Here is a 19851-nt window from a genome sequence, read left to right as displayed (position 1 = left end):
AATATTACAAAACCGACTTTTTATGAATGACAACATCAATCAAGGATCACTTTATTAAAAAACTCACATTTGAGCTTGCTTTTGTGTATTCTTTTTCTAATAAGCATTTAAGAAGCTATATGATCACTTTCCACTTTCCATTTTCCACTAGAAAGTAAAAATTTGTTTTACTCAAAATTCATAGCTTTTTCAGTGTTCAATTATAAAGAAGTTTACTTTAATGTTTTATTAATATTTTTAAGCAAATAATAAATCCATATAAAAAGCGTTGTACACACGTTTGATATTTAAAAAAGTTAACTACTGTTAGAAGCATGATACGTTAACGATTTACATTTTGAGATATAATCCTCAGACGAGTCCTTGGTATAATCTGAAGAAGACCAATGCGTCCTACTTTGTTTGAGACTGCTACTATTGGACTCGTCGTAAGCAGAGTCAGTATGCGTGTTTGTATTCGGACTGGGCAACGGTCGAATTGAGATATAGTCATCTAGATCTTTTTCTGTGTAATATTGCCGACATTTGCAGAGGTCCAAAAGTAGTTGGTTACAAAAGTCGTAAAACCCACGAAGAAAAGAATCCTTTTTAAATATAACCGCGTCCGTATCGTACAGAAAAAGGCCTGATTCTGGAACCCTTCCTTCAAACACGGTATCCTTTGTATTCATATATATATGAATGGGAAAAGCATGACCGTTGTTTCCTACACAGTGCATCATAGATAACCAGGCAATGTCAGCTTCAGAGGATGCGGAATGCAACATCGCTTCAAAGCCACGCAGTTCGTACGGAAGGCTACCCTCGCATAACGGTAATTGTAGTTGGAGGTAGCTTAGAAAGTTTGAACATGCAACAGCAACACAATCCTTCTTTTCTTTGAGAGCGTAAATATCGTTTGGATCGATCAGATACATGCGTATACAGCCAAGTCTGTTTTGTAAAGCAAGCTTTAGTAGTTTGGACTGAGCGTTCTGACGACTAGAAAGATAATGGTCAACAGCAATCCAAAGACATTCCTGAATTGCTGGAGGGTAAAATTGGAATAGCATAACATGGTGAATCAAAACCGAGATAGGGACAGGGCCAGCACGAAGATACTCACAAAGATGATTAAATAAACTACGGTGGCTTTTGAGTAGCAATTTTACATTTTCATCAGCACACCTATTATATTGTGTAAAGTGATATACTTTGTCTGGCATAGAAAAACCGCGCTCATCCAGCTCATACCTGTGTTTTAGATAAGTACCGCTGAAAGTATGAAAAACACTGCTTAAAGAACCCTGCGTAAACGTGTTTGGAATATCATAACAATCCGGAAGTTCAAACTCCCCTAGCTTTAAAACTTCGCAGATGTCAGGAATCCAAGGAAGAGAACTTAGAAGCAAAAAGCGAGTTTCTTTTGGTATGTCGATGTCGGCATATGCAATTTCCACTGATGGGTCTTCACAATCACACTCTTGGCAGGCCAATTCACAACTATCACAGGATACACAACAGAATAAAACATTGTAAAAGGCGTCCGTAATTTTCTCGTAAATTGACTGCGTGTGTTTCTCAGAATGGTCTGAGCTGGCCGGCATTTCTAGAATTCGTCAAAACAAATCGCACAAGACTTGAACAGAAGAGTTTTCAGAATCCAGAGAATATAGCAACAAAGCTCAGAAAGAGGTGGACAATGCACAAGACAAGGAAAATTACATATAAAATCCGCGTGATAATGAGGGCATCTAAGCTTTGAGCCTGATTGTAACGGTGTACAGTTCAATAAAAAAGGTATGAGACTATTATAAGACAAAAACAAAAACAAAAAAAATCAGACTTAAAGTGAGTAAATTGATAAAGGAAGAGATGCGACTGTTGCAATCCCCATAAACAAGAACACTAAGTCGGTGTCTCCTGGCAAAGTCAACAAACAATGCACAAACACTCACCCCCACCAACGCTAATATTGTAAACATACCACGTAACCTTTTAAACTGATACTTTTAAACGCTTCTTCCTACGATAGAAATCATAGCCAGACTATTAGGTTAAACGCTTTACAATTTTAATAGAATCCTTTCTTTTGCTCTACAGAGAACAAAAGAATTTCAAGTAAATAAACAAATACTATTCATCTACGGATGCACTATTGCTAGGAAACGCTAAGAACGAAGAATACTTTCCAAAATCAGACCTAATAACTCAACACAGTGTTTTAACACTTCAGTGCTTGACTCTTTGTATGTTTTGATCATCATATTTTGGATTCAACTCATTATATAAGCGTGGCTACCCAAAGTAGGTTTGGCTTGAATCGAACAAGCTCTCTCAAAAAGAGAAACCACTCAAACCTTTCACATAAAAAAGATTGGCAAAAAACCTTTGAACCCATGACTAAGCCCCATTGAGTTACATCGATTTAAAGATGTGATCGTATAACTATCGCCTACGACGAAAAAACACAGTTCAATGGTAAGGCAAACCTCGCATAGCAGCTACCTTCATGTTCTCTAGACACTTCCTAACACGCGCTTCATAGACTTATATCCTTGTCTACTCCGTTCCGGAAACAAAACGCATACAAAGAAGACTATGAGAAAACAAAGATAACGCCTGCCACGGGGTAAGCCCACCATAGTAACCGCTGATTCTTTAGGTCAGCGCGTTTCCGCTTATCCTGAATCCTTTCGGAAACAAGACGAAAGAGTCCGGGGACTTTCCCTAAAGCTGCGAAAGAAACTTTGGTGTTTCGTAAGATTGCTTCAACAACGATCGTTCGAGCTCAAAGGTGTCTTTGCATAGTGAAACTTCGAAAACCTCGCAAGTATATATGAGCTTTTGTGACTGCCTTTTCATCCATGGTTTTTTGCTACCCTACCCTGTCTTATCCTATTAGTGAGGTATATAAAATAATATCATAATAAAAAGCTAACAAGAAAATAATGAACGAAAGCATAGTAGTAATTGTTAGTATATATAGTAGTTATCGTTTTTCGTATTTAAATAGTTATTTAATATACTCTTTTTTCATCAATTGGCTTGGCAGTATTTTTTTAAATGTCGATAATTCCACAACGGTAGTGTCCCTATGAAACCAAACTTGAGAGCTTGGTTTTATACAATAAAGGACCTTTTTAGTCAACTTAGAGATGATGAAAAGTGAAAGAATAAAAAATTAGAAGCAAACAGCTTTGTAGTTTTGGAAGTCAAGCATTTGGATTCGTTGAAAATTCTAGCAACTCGTACTCGTCTGGCAAACAGAAAACTTTCAATGACAAGTCAAGGGTTTATCATCAATTTTGAATCTTTATGATAGAAAAAAAAATTAAACAGAAACATAAGAGTATGCTTCTTAAACCGCTTTTTCTTGCAGTGATTTTTGCGAATACCAGTAACCATGCTACCGCACTCATTACGTTCGCATCTTTTGTGAAATGTTCGTTGGGAAAGCAAGGCAGAGTACGAAACATCTTCATACAACTTCAGAAAGAGAAAATTACATTACGAATGTAAGGAGAGAGGAAAGGAATCTATAGAATACAACTAGTGAACATATCTAAATACGCCAGCAAGAATACCGGATTCGCATACCTGGGTCCAAAAGCTGTTTCGCAGCAGACAGAAAAGTAAAAGAATTAACATTTCATCAAAATTTTACATATCTAAAAGATTCTATTCCCGCTACAGTTGATTAGTTTGGGAATGTTCACTTGGATGGGAATTCGTTCATCATTAGTATCACAGAATGTAAAATTGATGAATCCTTTAGCCCGAGGATCATCTCGCTATTTCAATACCAAATTTTTCTCTTCCAACGCTTCCAAACAAACCACCAGCAAACGTTTCATATGGGGCAAAAGACTAGTCTTGTTGGGAAGTCTTGGGGCTGGAGTTTACATATGGGATAGCTACTTTAATGCCCAAGCTTTAACTAGGAGTATTCGGACTGTGTATACAGCTACCATTATTGCAGCGGATTACAAAATCAACTTCAATGCAGAAAGAGCTGATCGAATTGAGGCTTTACATGAGCGGGTTGCTCATCGCTTGGTCAATATGGTTTCCAAAAATGGCGGTCTTTATATAAAAATGGGACAAATAGTTGCGATGCAATCGGCCAACCTTCCTCCTGTCTATGGACAGGCTTTCAAAGGAATGTTTGACGATGCTCCACAAGTAGGATGGGATGAAGTATCTGAGATCATAAAAACCCAGTATAACAGGCCCGCAGAAGAAGTTTTTGCTAGCATTGAAAAAACAGCTTCAGCAAGTGCTAGTATAGCCCAAGTACATGAAGCGACGCTTTGGTCAGGAGAAAAAGTGGCCGTCAAGGTACAAAAGCCATCGGTTTCTAAGCAAATGAACTGGGACTTGTTGGTTTACAAATGTATGATGTATGTTTATGATAAATGGATTTTTCACATTCCCTTATATTTCACGGTGGATTATGTCTCAGAAAGACTTCGGTCAGAGATAAATTTCGTTGTTGAAGCCGAAGCGACACGGTCAAGCCGTGATGCAATTAATAGCACAAATTTTTTGAAGGGAAATGTTTATGTTCCAAAAGTATATGATGAATTGTCTGGAGAAAAGATTATGGTTACGGAGTGGATCGATGGAATTCCCCTTTATAACCAAGAAGCATTGTCCAATGCTGGTTTAAGTAAAAAGCAAATCCTTGGTAGCTTATTCCATTTCCTTTCTTTTCAAATGTTTTCTACAAAGCAAGTGCATTGCGATCCTCATCCCGGCAATATAGTGGTGCGCAAAGTAGGCCGTCAGCCCCAGGTAGTCATTTTAGATCATGGATTGTATGTTCACGAATCGGAATCTTTTAGGAAAAGTTTTGCTCTATTATTTAGTGCTGTTTATGATTTTGATAGATCGGCTATAATGGAAGTCATGCATTCCTGGGGTGTTACTGAACCCGATGTTTTTGCAAATCGAATGTTAAATATCCCTGTTGATGGTGATTTGGGGGGAAATTCGGAATCAAAATCTCAAGAAGAATTGTTTCAAGAGCAGCTTAGCCAAAGAGCTAGGTTTGTGAGCTTTTTGAATGATTGTCAACGTTTGCCTCAGGAATTATTAATGCTGGGTCGCTGTATCATGCTTATTCAAAAGAACAATCAGATGTTTGGGTATCCCGTAAATAGTCTAGCAATAATGGGTGATGTTGCTAGTCGATATGTGGAGAACAAATCTTCGCCTCGTTGGTACCAAAGACTATATTCATCTGTATATTGGTTTTTCCAGCACATATTTTTCCCTGGGGACTTTCGAGTGCCAGAGGTTACCGAATAAGAAATCTTACATATGAATGTTTCAGCACGGGACAGTGAACTCCTTGCATTAAGAAGTACTTTTTTCCTTGTACTATTATTTAGAGTAGGGATTATGACTAGTATGAATGAATTCACACACACAGCTATCAATAAATGAATTTCTCACGCATGCTCATCAAACGTCGACGTAAAATGATGAATCTCAGCCCGTTGTAAATTATGTTTCAGATTCAACTTATACTAAACCTAATACTATTTAAAGAATATACTTTCTTTTTCATTAATTATAAAAATGTGCCTTATTTTGTAAACGATATTTCATCATATTAAATTGATTATCCAAACGAGGTGATCTTATATCAGGAAAATCAAGATTGGAATGGACTTAATCGGCAACGGAAATCAAGTTTAGAACCTGAATATTACCATCACGACATACATAAAAAATGTCTGACTTTGGATTTGAAGAATTAATAGAAGCTCAGCCTGATGCCATTTTCAAGTTAAACGCTTTATATAACCAAGATGAAGATCCTTCTAAGGTTAACATGAGCATAGGTGCTTATCGTGACAACAACGGTAAGCCATGGATTTTGCCTGTTGTAAAGAAGGCTACTGAAATTGTAGAAAAGGATCCCAACTTCAACCATGAATACATGCCGATTGCTGGGTTTGGTCAGTTTACAAAGGCTGCCGCTGAAATTCTGTTCAAGCCCAATGAACATTTACTGAAGGAAGACCGCATTTGCTCCATCCAATCCGTCTCTGGTACTGGTGCTAATTTTATGGCTGCTAGATTTATAGCTGAACACTATGCCCGAAAGAATGGAGCGGCCGTTTACATTTCTAACCCCACTTGGCCTGTTCATAGGACCCTTTGGGAAAGCGTCAATGTTAAGGTTGAGACTTATCCCTACTGGGATGCTAAAAATCGAAGATTTGATTTTGAAGGAACTATGGAGGTAATGAAATCTGCTCCAGAGGGCAGCATTTTCCTACTTCATGCTTGTGCACATAATCCTACAGGAATGGACCCCACTAGGGAACAGTGGAAGTCCATGTTTGAAGCTCTTCTTGCCCGCAAGCATTTAGTTGTGTTTGATATTGCCTACCAAGGATTTGCCAGTGGTGATTTGGACCGTGATTCTTGGGCCCTGAATGAGTTTGCAAAATTCAATAAAGATTTCTTCGTCTGTCAATCTTTTGCCAAGAATATGGGTTTGTATGGTGAACGTACTGGATGTCTTCATTACGTCGCTAAAAATAACACCGTAAAATCCAAAATGCAATCGGTGCTTTGTCTCATTCAACGTAATAGCATTTCAAATCCTCCTGCATATGGTGCTCGTATTGCTGCTGCCATTTTAAGCAACCCCGAACTTTTTGAACAATGGAAGGAAGACTTAAGAACTATGTCTTCTCGCATCAATGAAATGCGTCGTCACTTGCGCGATTCTCTCGTGACTTTGAAGACACCTGGTACTTGGGATCACATAACTGAACAAATCGGTATGTTTTCCTTCACTGGTTTAACTCCTTCTCAAGTCCAATTTTGCCAAGAAAAGTATCACCTTTATTTCAGTGCCAATGGTCGTATTTCTATGGCTGGCCTCAACAGTTCCAACGTTGACCATGTGGCCAAGGCTTTTGATCACGCAGTTCGTTCAGTTAACTAATCATCATTTTGTTCATGTTCTTTTTTGAAGTTATGTTATATTACTAAAATAAATACCAGCAAGAAGATTACAAAATGATACGACAATAAATGAAATCGTGACAAGAAAAAATGGACTACTTTTTTATTCTTCTTGTTTACAGAAATACTCTCATTTATCATTTTGTTTCCTTATGGTTTCTTATAATTAACCCTACAATGAAATTTACTACTAAATAATATACTCCAATATTGCATTTCTTGTTTAGCTGTAGAATAGATATGTAAAAACCCTAAGTTATTAGCAGCTTATTACTGACTATCTACGTATTCTATGTTCCTTTACTTCAGTCTATCTTTTTCCAATTCATGCGTTGGGGTAGAATAATGTAGTTCTTTGTCCATTGTCTATGGTGGGTTGCTAAACCAGCTAAAAATCAATAATGCATATTCCTCCAAGTCTTTCAAAACCTACTTGTATTTAATTTTGACTTTTTTTTTAAAAGAGAAGGGTTGTTCAGTTTCTGCCTTCTAAGATTGATTGATTTTAACTTGGTATACATAGTGTAAATATTCCCTATTTAGACAGGAATTCTTTTGATCATAATACTTTTTGAATTATTCGGGACCGGACTCTTTTTGACATACCTTTATAGAATATGTCAAACATTCATACATCGAATCAAGTAGCGTTTATAAGTGCTACAAGTACCCTTTTAGGACTGGTCATTGGATCGGGGTGCATTTTAACTATACTGACAAAATCCAGAGTCAGTGCTTTCCTTGCCGTGCTTGGAATTTTTCATGAATTAGAATTTTATATTACAGCTGAGTTTCAGGGCTCTCAATTATCTTGGGATTCTTTTGTTTTGAACAACGGAGCAGCATACTGGATTGCCATGACCATTGGTGTGTTTGAGTACTACTTTACTAATGGATCGAGTATTTCAAAAATCTTACCTAGGCTACATTTTCCTTCGTGCGCCCTATCATGGATTCCTTGGTTATTCACAAGATTAGCTATTACTATGATTATTTCTGGGCAATTACTTCGATCATACGCTATGGTACACGCTGGTAAATCATTTTCTCACCACATTGCTAGCGAGAAAAAACGTGAGCATAGCCTTGTTAAATCGGGTGTGTATCATTATGTCCGTCATCCTTCATACGTTGGATTTTTTGTCTGGGCATTAGGAACGCAGTTCCTTTTGCAGAATACCTTTTCTCTCATAGCTTTTGCTATTGTCCTTTGGGATTTCTTCAGCAAGCGAATTGCTGGAGAAGAGATGTACTTGATAAAGTTTTTTGGAGAAGAGTATAAAGACTATCGAAGAAAAACTGCATCTGGGATTCCGTTCGTTCCTTGAAGTTGATTTTATCTTCTCTTCGGCTACCTCGGCTTGTCAAGTTTAGTAAGTGAGCGCTTATCCCATTTGCTTTGAAGGGTTTTTCGTATATAGAACTTCTTGAGAAATTACCAACTAATAAAAGGCTCGTTTTCTATCTTTGTATCCTTCAAATCCTTCAAGTAGTAGAGTTCCTCAAGTATCAATTAGGTAGCTAAACATTTTATATTTCCCTCTCCATATTATCTGTGTTCCTTTTCAATTTATTTACTAACAAAAATTAAACTATTATTTGCAAGAAATTCTGTCTTTTTTCGTAAAACTAGTTTTATATTCGTCATCGCCATATAAATAATACAATGGATTCTTTCTTCCATTTCCACACTCTCAAACATTGTGCTTTAAGGTATTGTATTTGACCAGAATTGGCTCATAGAATTAAATATTCCTATATAATATTATATATATATAAATTGGTTTTATCGTTAAAAAGACATTTAAGTGAATTCTCAGAAGGAAGTATACAAAAAGCCGCTTAAGTGCGGTGATGGACTTGTTGAAGCAATGGACTGAGCAAGCTAAAGAGGCCCTTACGGAAGCTCGCAAACTTTGCGGTGATGCCTATGAATACAATGAAGCCTCGAAAGATTGCTTGAGAAACTCTGCTAAGCAGCATCAGCAACTAAATGAATTGGCAAAATTAACAGCCTCACAATGTGCGAGACTCGATTCTTCTACTTCTCTGATAAAGCAGCTTCTAAATCTTGTACAGAATCATCCAACATTCGGTCAATTGAACGATCTTCACGATCGCTTAGAATCGTCCTTAAAAAGACTTCGAGAATGCGTCTTGGATCCAGCCTTAGGAAGTGAGTATCCTAATCTCTATTCGTTTGTTGATGATGCAGCATTGGAAGATCTGAAGACAAGGCTTCGGGGAGTTACAGATGGTGTATGGAATGCGTATGAAAAACTTTCTGGATTATTGGAAGAAGACGTATGCGAACGTTACCATACTGCCCTCAAAGCGATTTCGTTGGACTTCTTACCTCCAGTAAATAATGATTTAGCGGAATCTCTGGCTGATTTGCTTCTTCAAGTAGCGCAACATTTCGACCAGTGTTCAGAAGCTCTGACAATTTATTCCGGCCTTTCTGATGTTGAAAAGAAAGAATTAATTGAGGTTTTACGATATGATTCAAATCATGTTCCGGCCGTATTGGAGGATCTTCGAACCGGCCTTGAAGAAACGAAGGCTTATCATTTGACTGTTTTGGAATACAAGCAAACCGTGGATGCAAGTGCGAAAAGACTTGAAGAGCTTGCAGAAGAATTAAACAAAAATCAGCTTACAAATCGGCGTCATGAAGCAGCACACGAACTTATGAGTGCTCACACTGGTTTGGAAATACCTCAGCTAGCTCAAGAATTGATTCAACTAGAAAGGCACTATACCCACTTTGCTAAAGCATACCATCTTCTTCTTCAAGAAATACATAGGCGGCGGGCTTATGAAAAAAGGGTTCGCTCAGTAGTCGACGATCTTGTGTACAAGCTAGAACAAGAACAGCAGATTGAAACGAAATCGAGAATTGATTTTTGCACACAATATGGTGATTACTTGCCTCAAACGCTGTGGAATGCAGTTACCGACCCACCTCTGCATTTCGAAATTATAGAGCATCAGTATACTGAGTTGCCAAATGTTAAGATACCTTCCGAAAAGAAGCTAAAAAAAGATAAAAATAGCAATAACCACTGAAGAAATAGCGAAACGAGATATGATAATGATGCCTTCTACGACTATTCACTCTAGACTCCTTTTTATTGTCAAAGCCATATACAGAAAGTTCTAATTATTAACTTTTTTTTCTTAATTTTAGTATCCGAAATAGAATAACAATGTATTATTATATCCTTTATCCACTACCCAAAAATAAACAGAAACAAACAAAATATAATCAAGCTTACTTTTTGCGACCTGTTTGTTTCACTTTGCGCTTTTTCTCATATTTTGATATCTTCGTTTTCCTTTTCTCCGCTTTTTCTTCTTTTACTTTTTGTTTGCGAGCGCGTTTTTCTTCTGCACTTTCTTTTTCACGACCGCCATTATCTTTACTGGCATAATCATCTTTCTCGAAAGAATTAGAATTGTTTTCATCGTCTGAACCAGACGCGTCTGAGGCTTCGCTTTCTGAAGCGGAAGTTGGGTCATTGTTGGGGTATGAAGTATTCGTATGCTCCTCACTACTTTCTTTTACACCAGTATTCAATAAATGTTTATATACTAGACTTTCTCCACGTCCTTCCTCTACCAACTGGGTATCACGATCAATATCGTAAACTTCTTCCAACGTCCGTGGTACATATGTTTTCAAAAACTCTTCTTCGTGATCTTCATCGGGATCGTGGTCTCCTTCCCTAAGCTCTTCTAAACGTTTTTTCATATCTTGTTTTTCAACGCTGCCATTTTCAGTTACAAACTTAAATAGACTTGGCAAGGACAAGCAATCTGCTTCAAAGCGCTTGAAAAATGAAGTGACATTCAAGATATCCATTCTCAAAAACTCGAAACTTCCAGGGTGATCATGCTCGACAGATTGAGAAACGTCAATCAAAAAAACTTTTCCTTTATGATAAAGCATATTGTACTCTGACAAATCGGCATGTACAAGATGGCAAACTTGATACATTATACGCATGTATCTTGCAACCATACTGTAGAGCTTTGTAGCCTCCTCCGCAGTAACGTCTACATCCTTTAGTTTTGGATAAGGCCAACCCTTTTTGTCACCCAAAAAGGACATTACTAAAACATGATGCTTTAACAGAAGGGGCTCAGGGGAAGGAATACCTGCTGCATAGACTCGCTTCAAATTTCTAATTTCTTTTTCCGCCCAAACTCTCACCATCTTTCTTGGATTTCTTTTGTTGTAGCCATGGCGGAAGCGAAATTCACCAGATACATAACGGTCTCTATCTTTAAATACAAGAATTGAGGTTTTGAAGATTTTGACAGCGAGATGTTTCCCTTCCTCGTTGACAGCATGATAAACATTTGCCTCTTTACCGGTACTTATACAGCCATTAATTTCCGAAATAGTTCCATTGTTAATTAATTTTAACAGAATAATCCGAGTTCGAGGATCAAGTACTTGTTCAGATGTAGCCCTATCGCTTTTGTCTTTTGTATTGGCTTTTTCTTTTTATAGTAGTTAGTAAGAGTAATTCTCAAACTCATTTCGAATGTTGTTGAACTTACCACCTCCATCGAAATGATCTTTCACATTCATATTATCCATATAACGACTCAGTGTTGAGACACGATCCTGTCCCTTAGCTACTTTTGTTTTGCTATTTGGCTGCGATGTTGCTTGTAGCCCAGCTGAAGCAGAACCGCCTGCACTCGAAGAAGCATAGTCTACGAATTAGTAAATAGTCTCCAAAAATGAAAAAGAATGTAACGATCATAAATTGACCGCATCGTACATACCAGATGAAGCTAATACCCAGTCAATCTCGTCGAGATTTTCGTACTCTGCGTTTTCAGAATCCTCACTGAATTCCTCATAATGCTCTTCTCCTTTTGTGGCTTCTTGGTAAGGTTCCTCTCCTTTTTCTGTCATCTTTCACTGCTTGTTCACCTAAAAAGTTGGGTATTAAGGAGTGAATTAGAATTCTAACACAAATTTGCTGTCAAAAACCTGAAATGCTCCAACTAGAATAAGGTAGGATAAACTACGGCTTTAGCGGAGCATGATCGTAAGCGATAGTTTATTAGTTCAATTTTATTCAAATGTTTACTATGGAAGTATTTTGGCTCTGCTTTTTGCAGGTATAGAGAATTTTCAAGATTTAAGACAGTAATTCCTTCAAATTGATAATTGAATAATTGATGGTGACAATTCAGTGTTTTGCATAGTTGCAGTCTGTTCGGTGTTCTGTACCTTCTATCTTTGTCCGTCGAAAAAAATTTTCAATGAATTATTCGTTTATTATTTTATTCAGTATGTTTTTCTAAATTCTGATCAAAAAGAGAGAAGTTCCAATCACCGTTAGCAATTCTTGTTGTTCGGTTGCTACTTGCTAGTATATGCGCGACGCGTGTCGGTCTGCTTCATTTGTCCAAAGCCAACAACAGAATCTATGCATATAAAAAAGGTTAGTAGTAAAACTGATTGATTATAGCTAATGAATTTTTAGCTTGTTATTCAAGGATTTAAGTCTTATAAAGATTATACCGTTATAGAACCGATTAGTCCTCATCACAATGTGATTGTTGGAAGGAATGGTTCAGGGAAAAGTAACTTTTTCGCTGCTATTCGTTTTGTTTTAGGCGATGATTACACTCATTTATCACGTGAAGAAAGACAAGCTCTCTTGCACGAGGGTCCTGGCTCAACTGTCATGAGTGCTTATGTTGAAGTTACCTTTGAAAACTCAGATAATCGCTTTCCTACAGGAAAAAGTGAGGTTGTGCTACGTCGAACAATTGGTCTCAAAAAGGATGAATATTCTTTGGATAGGAAAACAGTGAACAAAAGCGAAGTAATCAATCTTTTAGAGTCTGCTGGATTTTCACGTTCGAACCCATACTATATTGTTCCCCAAGGCCGAGTTACGTCTCTTACAAACGCAAAGGACTCTGAGCGTTTGGAACTCTTAAAAGAAGTTGCAGGAACTCAAATTTACGAAAACAGACGTTCGGAGTCTAACAAAATTATGTCAGAAACAGTCCTCAAGTCTGAGAAAATTGATGAATTGTTGGAGTATATTGAAGAAAGACTACGTGAGCTTGAGGAAGAGAAAAATGAACTTGCTGCTTATCATAAGAAAGACAATGAACGAAGATGTTTGGAATATGCGATTTATTCACGTGAACACGATGAAATTAATACCGTCTTGGATGCCTTAGAACAAGATCGTACTAGTACGCTTCAAAGAAACGAGATAGATTCTGGAGCTTTTATCGAAAGAGAGACACGCATCGAACAAATTAAGAGTGAAACTAGTGAGCTGCAGAATTCTATCAACTTACTTCGTCTTGAAAAGCAACAAAACGAAGAGGATTACACAAATCTTATCAAATCTAAAGCAGCTATGGATCTGCAATACCAACAGTTGCTACGTCAGATCGAATTTTCTAAAGAAGATGAAACGTCAAAAATCGAGATGCTTCAATCTTTGGAATCTGAAATCCATGGTAAGGAGTCAGAATTAACTAAGGTTATCCCCGAGTATAATGATGTTGTCTCTCAAGTCGATCTCCTAAATCAGCAGATACTATCTTTACAAAATCAGAGAAGAACCATTCTAGATAAACAATCAAGAATATCCCAATTTGCTACCAGAGAAGAGCGTGATGTTTGGATTAAGGATCAAATCAACGAGGTTTCTTCAAGCATTCGAATTCAGAAAAAGCGGATTTTGGAATTAAATACCGAAATAGAGAATATTTCTGAGTCGTTAAATATGAAAACCTCTCGTAAACAAGAGATTCAGTCAGCACTTTCTTCTCGAGGTGAGCTTACTGCTGCAGCAATGGCTAAAGTTTCTTCAGTCAACGAAAAGAAAGAGAATCTTATTGATAAACGAAAAGAATTATGGAGAGAAGAGGCTAAGCTGAAATCCATCACTGAAAATATCAAGGATGATCTTTCGCAATCCGAAAAGAGCATGAGTACCACCATGGATAGGAACACAAGTACAGGTCTTAGATCTGTTAAAAGCATTTCAGATCGCTTAAAGCTGACTGGTTATTATGGTCCCTTGTGCGACCTTTTCACTGTTGATAACCGGTTTAAAACAGCAGTAGAAGCAACCGCTGGAAACAGTTTGTTCCATGTTGTTGTAGATTCTGACGCTACGGCTGATCAGATTTTACAGGTAATGTATAAAGAGAATGCTGGAAGAGTTACGTTTATGCCATTAAACAGACTTCGACCAAAACCAGTTAACTATCCTGATGCCAGTGATGCTTTACCGTTGGTTAACTTTCTTGAATACGATTCCAAGTATCAACCCGCATTTCAACAAGTTTTCTCTAAAACTATTGTGTGTCCTTCTATCGAAGTTGCTTCACAATATGCCAGATCACATCAACTCAACGGTATTACCTTAAGTGGTGACCGTTCTGATAAGAAAGGTGCCTTAACTGGTGGCTACCGTGATTACAAGAATTCTCGTTTAGACGCTCTCAAGAATGTTAAAAAATATCAGAAACGACTTAGTGAAACACAGGCAAATCTCGATAAGGTTACTACCGAAATTGATTCTATCGATCAGCAGATAACCAATTGCTTAAATGAGCTGCAGAAAGCAGAGCTTGAGCTCAAGCAATTAGAACGTGATCATGCTCCGCTTAATATGGAACAAGTCGCCATAACGCAGGAAGAAGTGGAAATTCAGGGTTCTCACCGTAGGAAGGTTCAAGATTTGCATTTGGCTAAATTAGAACTTCAAACTTTGGAACAACAAGTAAAAGATTTTGAGGAAGAACTACAATCGGAAATGGTAGAGATGGATCCGAAAGATTTGAAGAGACTTAAACATTTGGAAACACAAATCGAGCAATTGTCAGTTGACTATAACGATATGAACGCAAAATTGGTTGAAATTGAATCTCAAAAGGTAAATCTTGAATACCAGTTAAATACGAATCTGTACTTGAGACGTGATCCTCTAAAGATGCAACTTGGTATGGATAACCTTGTAGATGAATCGGAACTTTCCAATGTCAAGAGAACCATAGAAAAGCATGAGGCCAAGCTTCGTAAACTTGAGGATGCATCCAGGAGACTGGATAGTGAGATTCAGAAATTTGTTGATGAATTACAAACTAAAGAGAAGGGACTAGAAACACTGGAAGAAAAACAGCATGAGGCAGCAGCCAAAATTGAGCACGAATCGAAACTTAGTGAAAGAAATGCCGCCAAAAGAAGTCTATTGCTTGCCCGTAAGAAGGAGTGCAACGAAAATATTAAGTCACTTGGCGTTTTGCCCGAAGAAGCTTTCGTTAAATACGTTTCCACTAGTTCAAACGCTATAGTCAAAAAATTGCATAAGATTAATGATGCTTTGAAAGAGTACGGAAGCGTTAATAAAAAAGCGTATGAGCAATACAACAATTTCACTAAACAGCGTGACTCTTTGATTTCCAGAAGAGAAGACTTAAGAAAATCTCAAGATTCCATTAATGAACTAACGATGGTGTTGGATCAGCGCAAGGATGAAGCTATAGAGCGTACGTTCAAGCAGGTAGCAAAGAATTTCTCAGAAATTTTTGAAAAACTCGTTCCTGCTGGACGTGGTGAATTAGTTATGAGTAAACGAAGCGAACTTAGTCAAAGCCTCGAACAAGAAAACTCTATGGATATCGACAGTCAAACTGCCCAGAGAAGCTCGATTGATAATTACACAGGTGTTGGTATTCGTGTATCCTTTAATAGCAAGGATGATGAACAGTTAAGCATTCATCAACTTAGTGGAGGTCAGAAATCGTTATGTGCTTTAGCTTTAATTTTTGCAATTCAGCGATGCGATCCTGCGCCTTTCAATATTCTTGACGAATGTGATGCAAACCTGGATGCTCAATATCGGTCTGCTTTGGCGGCAATGGTAAAGGGTATGTCTAAAACAAGCCAATTCATATGCACAACTTTTCGACCTGAGATGGTGAAAGCTGCTGATACTTTCTATGGCGTTATGTTCAATCATAAGGTATCAACAGTTGAAACTATTTCCAAGGATGAAGCTATGAAGTTTGTTGAAGGGTAAAAACCTTTTAACATATACCTTTTCCTTAATTTATTTTTAGATATGAATGTCATGATGCTCTAATATTTACTCTTGATTGGTTTTCGTCCTCAAGAGTTGGGACTCTTTGCTTAATATAATTTATATATTGGATTTGCTTCAACATACCCATTCGCATGGTAATAATGCTAATATGGTTTCTTAGTTATAATATCTGCAGATTTTTAATGTTTATATTGTTAATCAGAATATTCTGAATTTTGTAATTAATGTAAATTATTCATTTAACTATAATTATATTGCTAACACCTGTACATAATAAATTAAAATTTTTTACCCATGTGGTAATCTGTAATAGCAGACGACAGTGGGAAAGTCTCAGCTAGTGTCGCCAGCGATTTACCTTCTGCATATGGAAAACACAAATTGAGGAGTAACGAGCATGAATAGTCCGTATACAACAGCCGTATCGAAGTCCGAAGGTATGGAGAGACGTATGAGTATTTAGAGCCAGAATTCTGACGAATTTCAGAGATCAAGTACAGACAAAAATGCAAGGATCTTAAGGCAAGGATAGTACAAGTACAAACAGGGAATGAACAGTTATTACAAAAATACGATTACATTAGAAAAACAGTTCGACGAGCAAGACTAGAGCGAGCTTTCTTGATGGAACAATTGGAAAAACAATCTCAAGAAAAGGCCGATCAACTTGGACAACAGGCCCGACAATCTCCACCGGTATTAAATATTTTTCGAAATCTAATTTTACTAACTGCTGTAGCCTCCTCCTGAAGGAATTAAGATCAAAATATCCACGAAAGGAACGCAACCCCAAAACAAAAAACGGAAGTCACCTTCTACTAAGTCAGACACATCTAAAAGTTCAAAAAATGTCGGTAAAAATCAAGAAGACCAAGAAATCATTAATGGAAATCCAGAGGAAGTAACCAACATTGAAGATAATATGAACGCTGAAAAACCTGCTATTCCACTTGATGCAGATATGAGAGATAGTAAAACGGCGGAGAATTTAGCAAGTAATGCGGATGCTCAAAACAAGAATCAAAAATCCAATAGTGCAACTCCAAAAATCACAAACCATATGGCGTTTACGTATTTTTCCTCTCAGGAGAAAGCGAAATTAAAAGAAGAAGGTAATACTCTGAAGGGAACGGGATTAAAAAAACTTCTCGACGATTCTTGGAATGCTCTGAATGATGAAGACAAGAAAAAATTTTTTAACGGTGCTGCTGAAGCAAAGGCCAAGAAAGAGCCCAAACGAAAAAAGACTGCGAGATCACCAGCAAAGACAGAAATAAAAGAAGAACACGGCTCTCATGAACCTCCTATCCCAGAAAATATTCAACCTAAGGAGCCTGAGCAAGAAAATAAAGATGCACCTGCACCTACGAATGGTCCAGAAGTAGTACGTACCGGTGGATTCACCGTTGTTAATCCTTCGCCAAAGGTAGAGAAATAAATTGGTCTTTTAGCAGTCTCTCGCGGAAAATTACTATATGGCTTCTTAAATTTGACCGATAATTCCATATTATGGGAAGTTAATATTGGACTAATGCATTCTGCTTAAAACATTATTTTTAATATTTACTTTAATAACTACATTTTTGTTCAGTATACTCTCGAGGGGAAATTAAGTTCTTATTATATGGTATGTTTGAATCTACCAAGCAGAAGCCTACTCTGTCTGAATGCAACTTAATTCCTAGCTCAATTGGAAGTAAACTAATTTTGGAGGAATCCATAACGTAACAAAGAAAATGAATGTGAAGCTTATAACTCACGAGTTATGAAATTGTATCACGAATAAAGTGAGTCGTTAGGTGAGTAAACTGATGTTCGACTGATATATCAATTGGGCTGTTTCCTAATGTTGAACATCCATCGAATCCACTGTTTTAAAAAACTAATTGATATGAAGGTTAGCTAATAAACTAACGACTCACTATCAAGGATACCTTCTTGTATTGAAGTCTAAAATTGCTAATAATGTACTTTTCAAAGGGACATTTTGGGTAAAGTAGAGCTGTGTAGAAGTTAGAAAATTTTATTGGGATAAAATTAAGAAACCCTGACATAGAAATTAGAAGTTGTTCCGTCATTTGCAGAAGAATCACATTGTAAAAGTATGGCTGCTACGTTACCAACTGAGCTAGTATCTTTATTAACATTTTTCATTATATGCGATGGTAAACAGCATCAATTTATAGTATATGGATACCAGTGTTTTTCTTTTTTTTCTTAATTGGTTGTACACTTCATGTAAAATTCTGATAAATGTAAATGTTATTATCTTCTTCAGATTATTGACAAGTTCATGAATCATTGGACTTTTGAACATCTGTAATTAATTAATTTTTTAGTTTTTTATATCATATTCAGCGCCCTCGAAGTTATAACAAGAGACTAACGCTAGTTTATCATATTATGCAACGAATATCAGAACATAGGATTAATCGTTTGTTAGGCTTTCAGCATAATCACTGGTGATTCAAAATTATTATTAAATAATCAATTCGCAAACTTCCACAAAGCTTGGTAATACTATATTTAAAAAGATGTACCTAGATGAAAAATCAACTCGCGTAAAAGCGATTTAATCGCAAGTGCAACAAAAACCGACATACTTAAAAGCTATAGTGCTTGGGATTACGCTTGTCTATAATTACTCAGAAGCCTTGGTGTCGACAGGGGGTTGAGTAGGGACGGTAGCAGACGCTTCGGCAACTTGAGTTCCATGACCCCTAGAATCAGCAACTTTACGAGCTTCACTGTGAATTCCAAGTAATTGGTTCTTACCAGAGTCGTAAACGCTGTGAACCTTTTGGCCAGCTGACGTACCGGCAGCGGTTTCATAAGCCTTGTTTAAGTAGTTACTGAAGAGAGAAGTAGTGCGTTTGTATGTATCACTAATTGAAAGCTTGCTGTCAACTTCATTAGCTTTTTCTTTAACATGATAGCGTTCATTCATTGAATGAACGCTAGACAACGCGCTTTCAAGAACGCCCTTGAATTTGGTCGAAACACCTAGGCTCTGGTCTAGCTGTATACCCTTTTCCAAAGTTACATCGCTTAAATGATAGCCACGACCCAAAAGTTCAGAAATAATTGCAGACCGAGGCTTATCTTCCTGACTAGTAGCTTGGTCCCCACCAGCACCACCCTTGTCGAGGGAGCTGCTAGAGCTAGCTGGAGCGTCACTGCTGCTAATTTGGATCTTATTCTGTCCTAAAAGAGCATCCTGTAAAAGTAACGCAGTCTTCGTAGCACTAGGACGTTCAAATTGGATTTTAGCAGTTTGAGTGTCTCCTTCCTTAAACGTAGAGATGTTGGAAACTTTTCCGCAGAAGGAAAAGAAATCCGAAATTTGCTTCTCAGTTACTTCCAAAGAGATATTCTTGACTAAAACTTGATTACTCATTGGTACTGTCTTAAATACTTAGTTGCGAAAGACAAGACTGATGCATGAGGTTGACAGTATAAAGACCATTACATCAGCGGCAACCTGATAGTAGAATATTATTCTTCCGTTATGCTCAAATTTATAATATACTTATATAATCATATGCTTAAAAGTTACAGTATACATATATCATAAAGTGATATACGAGAAATCAAATCAGTTACAAATATTCAATAATTCAAAAGGTGGTGGGAGTAGTAGTAGTAGCAGTTGATGAAGCAATTCAGTAGTAAGGATCTACTCCTCTAAGTTATGGATGTTAGTTTAAAAGAGCTGCTTAAAGAAACCTCACTGCTTCATACTTTGCCTCCAATGGACTTCATCAACATAAATTCA

The 19851-nt window shown here is 37.2% G+C and overlaps 9 protein-coding genes across 9 annotated transcripts; 6 read left to right on the top strand and 3 right to left on the bottom strand.

Annotated features, from left to right (window-relative positions):
- Positions 1 to 233: 233 nt before the first annotated feature.
- Positions 234 to 2081, bottom strand: SOCG_02232 (uncharacterized protein). The gene has a single exon (XM_013160726.1). The coding sequence runs from the start codon at positions 1584 to 1586 to the stop codon at positions 297 to 299; it is 1290 nt and encodes a 429-aa protein (XP_013016180.1). The 5' UTR covers positions 1587 to 2081; the 3' UTR covers positions 234 to 296.
- A 928-nt stretch (positions 2082 to 3009) lies between these two features.
- On the top strand, positions 3010 to 5442 carry SOCG_02231 (atypical/ABC1/ABC1-B protein kinase). Its single transcript, XM_013160725.1, has one exon. It carries the CDS (start codon positions 3691 to 3693, stop codon positions 5290 to 5292), a length of 1602 nt encoding a protein of 533 aa, XP_013016179.1. The 5' UTR covers positions 3010 to 3690; the 3' UTR covers positions 5293 to 5442.
- A 118-nt stretch (positions 5443 to 5560) lies between these two features.
- SOCG_02230 (aspartate aminotransferase) lies at positions 5561 to 7202 on the top strand. The gene has a single exon (XM_013160724.1). It carries the CDS (start codon positions 5720 to 5722, stop codon positions 6947 to 6949), a length of 1230 nt encoding a protein of 409 aa, XP_013016178.1. The 5' UTR covers positions 5561 to 5719; the 3' UTR covers positions 6950 to 7202.
- A 384-nt stretch (positions 7203 to 7586) lies between these two features.
- SOCG_02229 (protein-S isoprenylcysteine O-methyltransferase Mam4) lies at positions 7587 to 8297 on the top strand (the record flags this gene model as incomplete). Its single annotated transcript, XM_013160723.1, has 1 exon — positions 7587 to 8297. One exon carries the CDS (start codon positions 7587 to 7589, stop codon positions 8295 to 8297), a length of 711 nt encoding a protein of 236 aa, XP_013016177.1.
- A 355-nt stretch (positions 8298 to 8652) lies between these two features.
- Positions 8653 to 11422, top strand: SOCG_02228 (autophagy associated protein kinase activator Atg17). The gene has a single exon (XM_013160722.1). It carries the CDS (start codon positions 8824 to 8826, stop codon positions 10036 to 10038), a length of 1215 nt encoding a protein of 404 aa, XP_013016176.1. The 5' UTR covers positions 8653 to 8823; the 3' UTR covers positions 10039 to 11422.
- Positions 10160 to 11963, bottom strand: SOCG_02227 (atypical/RIO/RIO1 protein kinase). The gene is made up of 3 exons (XM_013160721.1): positions 11770 to 11963; positions 11539 to 11697; positions 10160 to 11478 (listed from the first exon to the last, which is right to left on the bottom strand). Exons 1-3 carry the CDS (start codon positions 11900 to 11902, stop codon positions 10244 to 10246), a joined length of 1527 nt encoding a protein of 508 aa, XP_013016175.1. The 5' UTR covers positions 11903 to 11963; the 3' UTR covers positions 10160 to 10243.
- Positions 11964 to 12396: 433 nt separating this feature from the next.
- On the top strand, positions 12397 to 16243 carry SOCG_02226 (mitotic cohesin complex subunit Psm3). Its single transcript, XM_013160720.1, has 2 exons — positions 12397 to 12437; positions 12480 to 16243. Exons 1-2 carry the CDS (start codon positions 12423 to 12425, stop codon positions 16050 to 16052), a joined length of 3588 nt encoding a protein of 1195 aa, XP_013016174.1. The 5' UTR covers positions 12397 to 12422; the 3' UTR covers positions 16053 to 16243.
- A 124-nt stretch (positions 16244 to 16367) lies between these two features.
- SOCG_02225 (Ino80 complex HMG box protein Nht1) lies at positions 16368 to 18160 on the top strand. Its single transcript, XM_013160719.1, has 3 exons — positions 16368 to 16513; positions 16564 to 16772; positions 16816 to 18160. The coding sequence occupies exons 1-3, from the start codon at positions 16474 to 16476 to the stop codon at positions 17512 to 17514; spliced, it is 948 nt and encodes a 315-aa protein (XP_013016173.1). The 5' UTR covers positions 16368 to 16473; the 3' UTR covers positions 17515 to 18160.
- Positions 18161 to 18300: 140 nt separating this feature from the next.
- Positions 18301 to 19552, bottom strand: SOCG_02224 (RNA-binding protein Vip1). Its single transcript, XM_013160718.1, has one exon. The coding sequence runs from the start codon at positions 19471 to 19473 to the stop codon at positions 18718 to 18720; it is 756 nt and encodes a 251-aa protein (XP_013016172.1). The 5' UTR covers positions 19474 to 19552; the 3' UTR covers positions 18301 to 18717.
- Positions 19553 to 19851: the final 299 nt, after the last annotated feature.

This window comes from Schizosaccharomyces octosporus (genome assembly GCF_000150505.1).
Source record: "Schizosaccharomyces octosporus yFS286 unplaced genomic scaffold supercont6.1, whole genome shotgun sequence".
NCBI lineage: Eukaryota > Fungi > Ascomycota > Schizosaccharomycetes > Schizosaccharomycetales > Schizosaccharomycetaceae > Schizosaccharomyces > Schizosaccharomyces octosporus.
The sequence above is the reverse complement of the archived record's forward strand: the minus strand, read 5'-3'. Positions and strand labels throughout refer to the sequence as shown.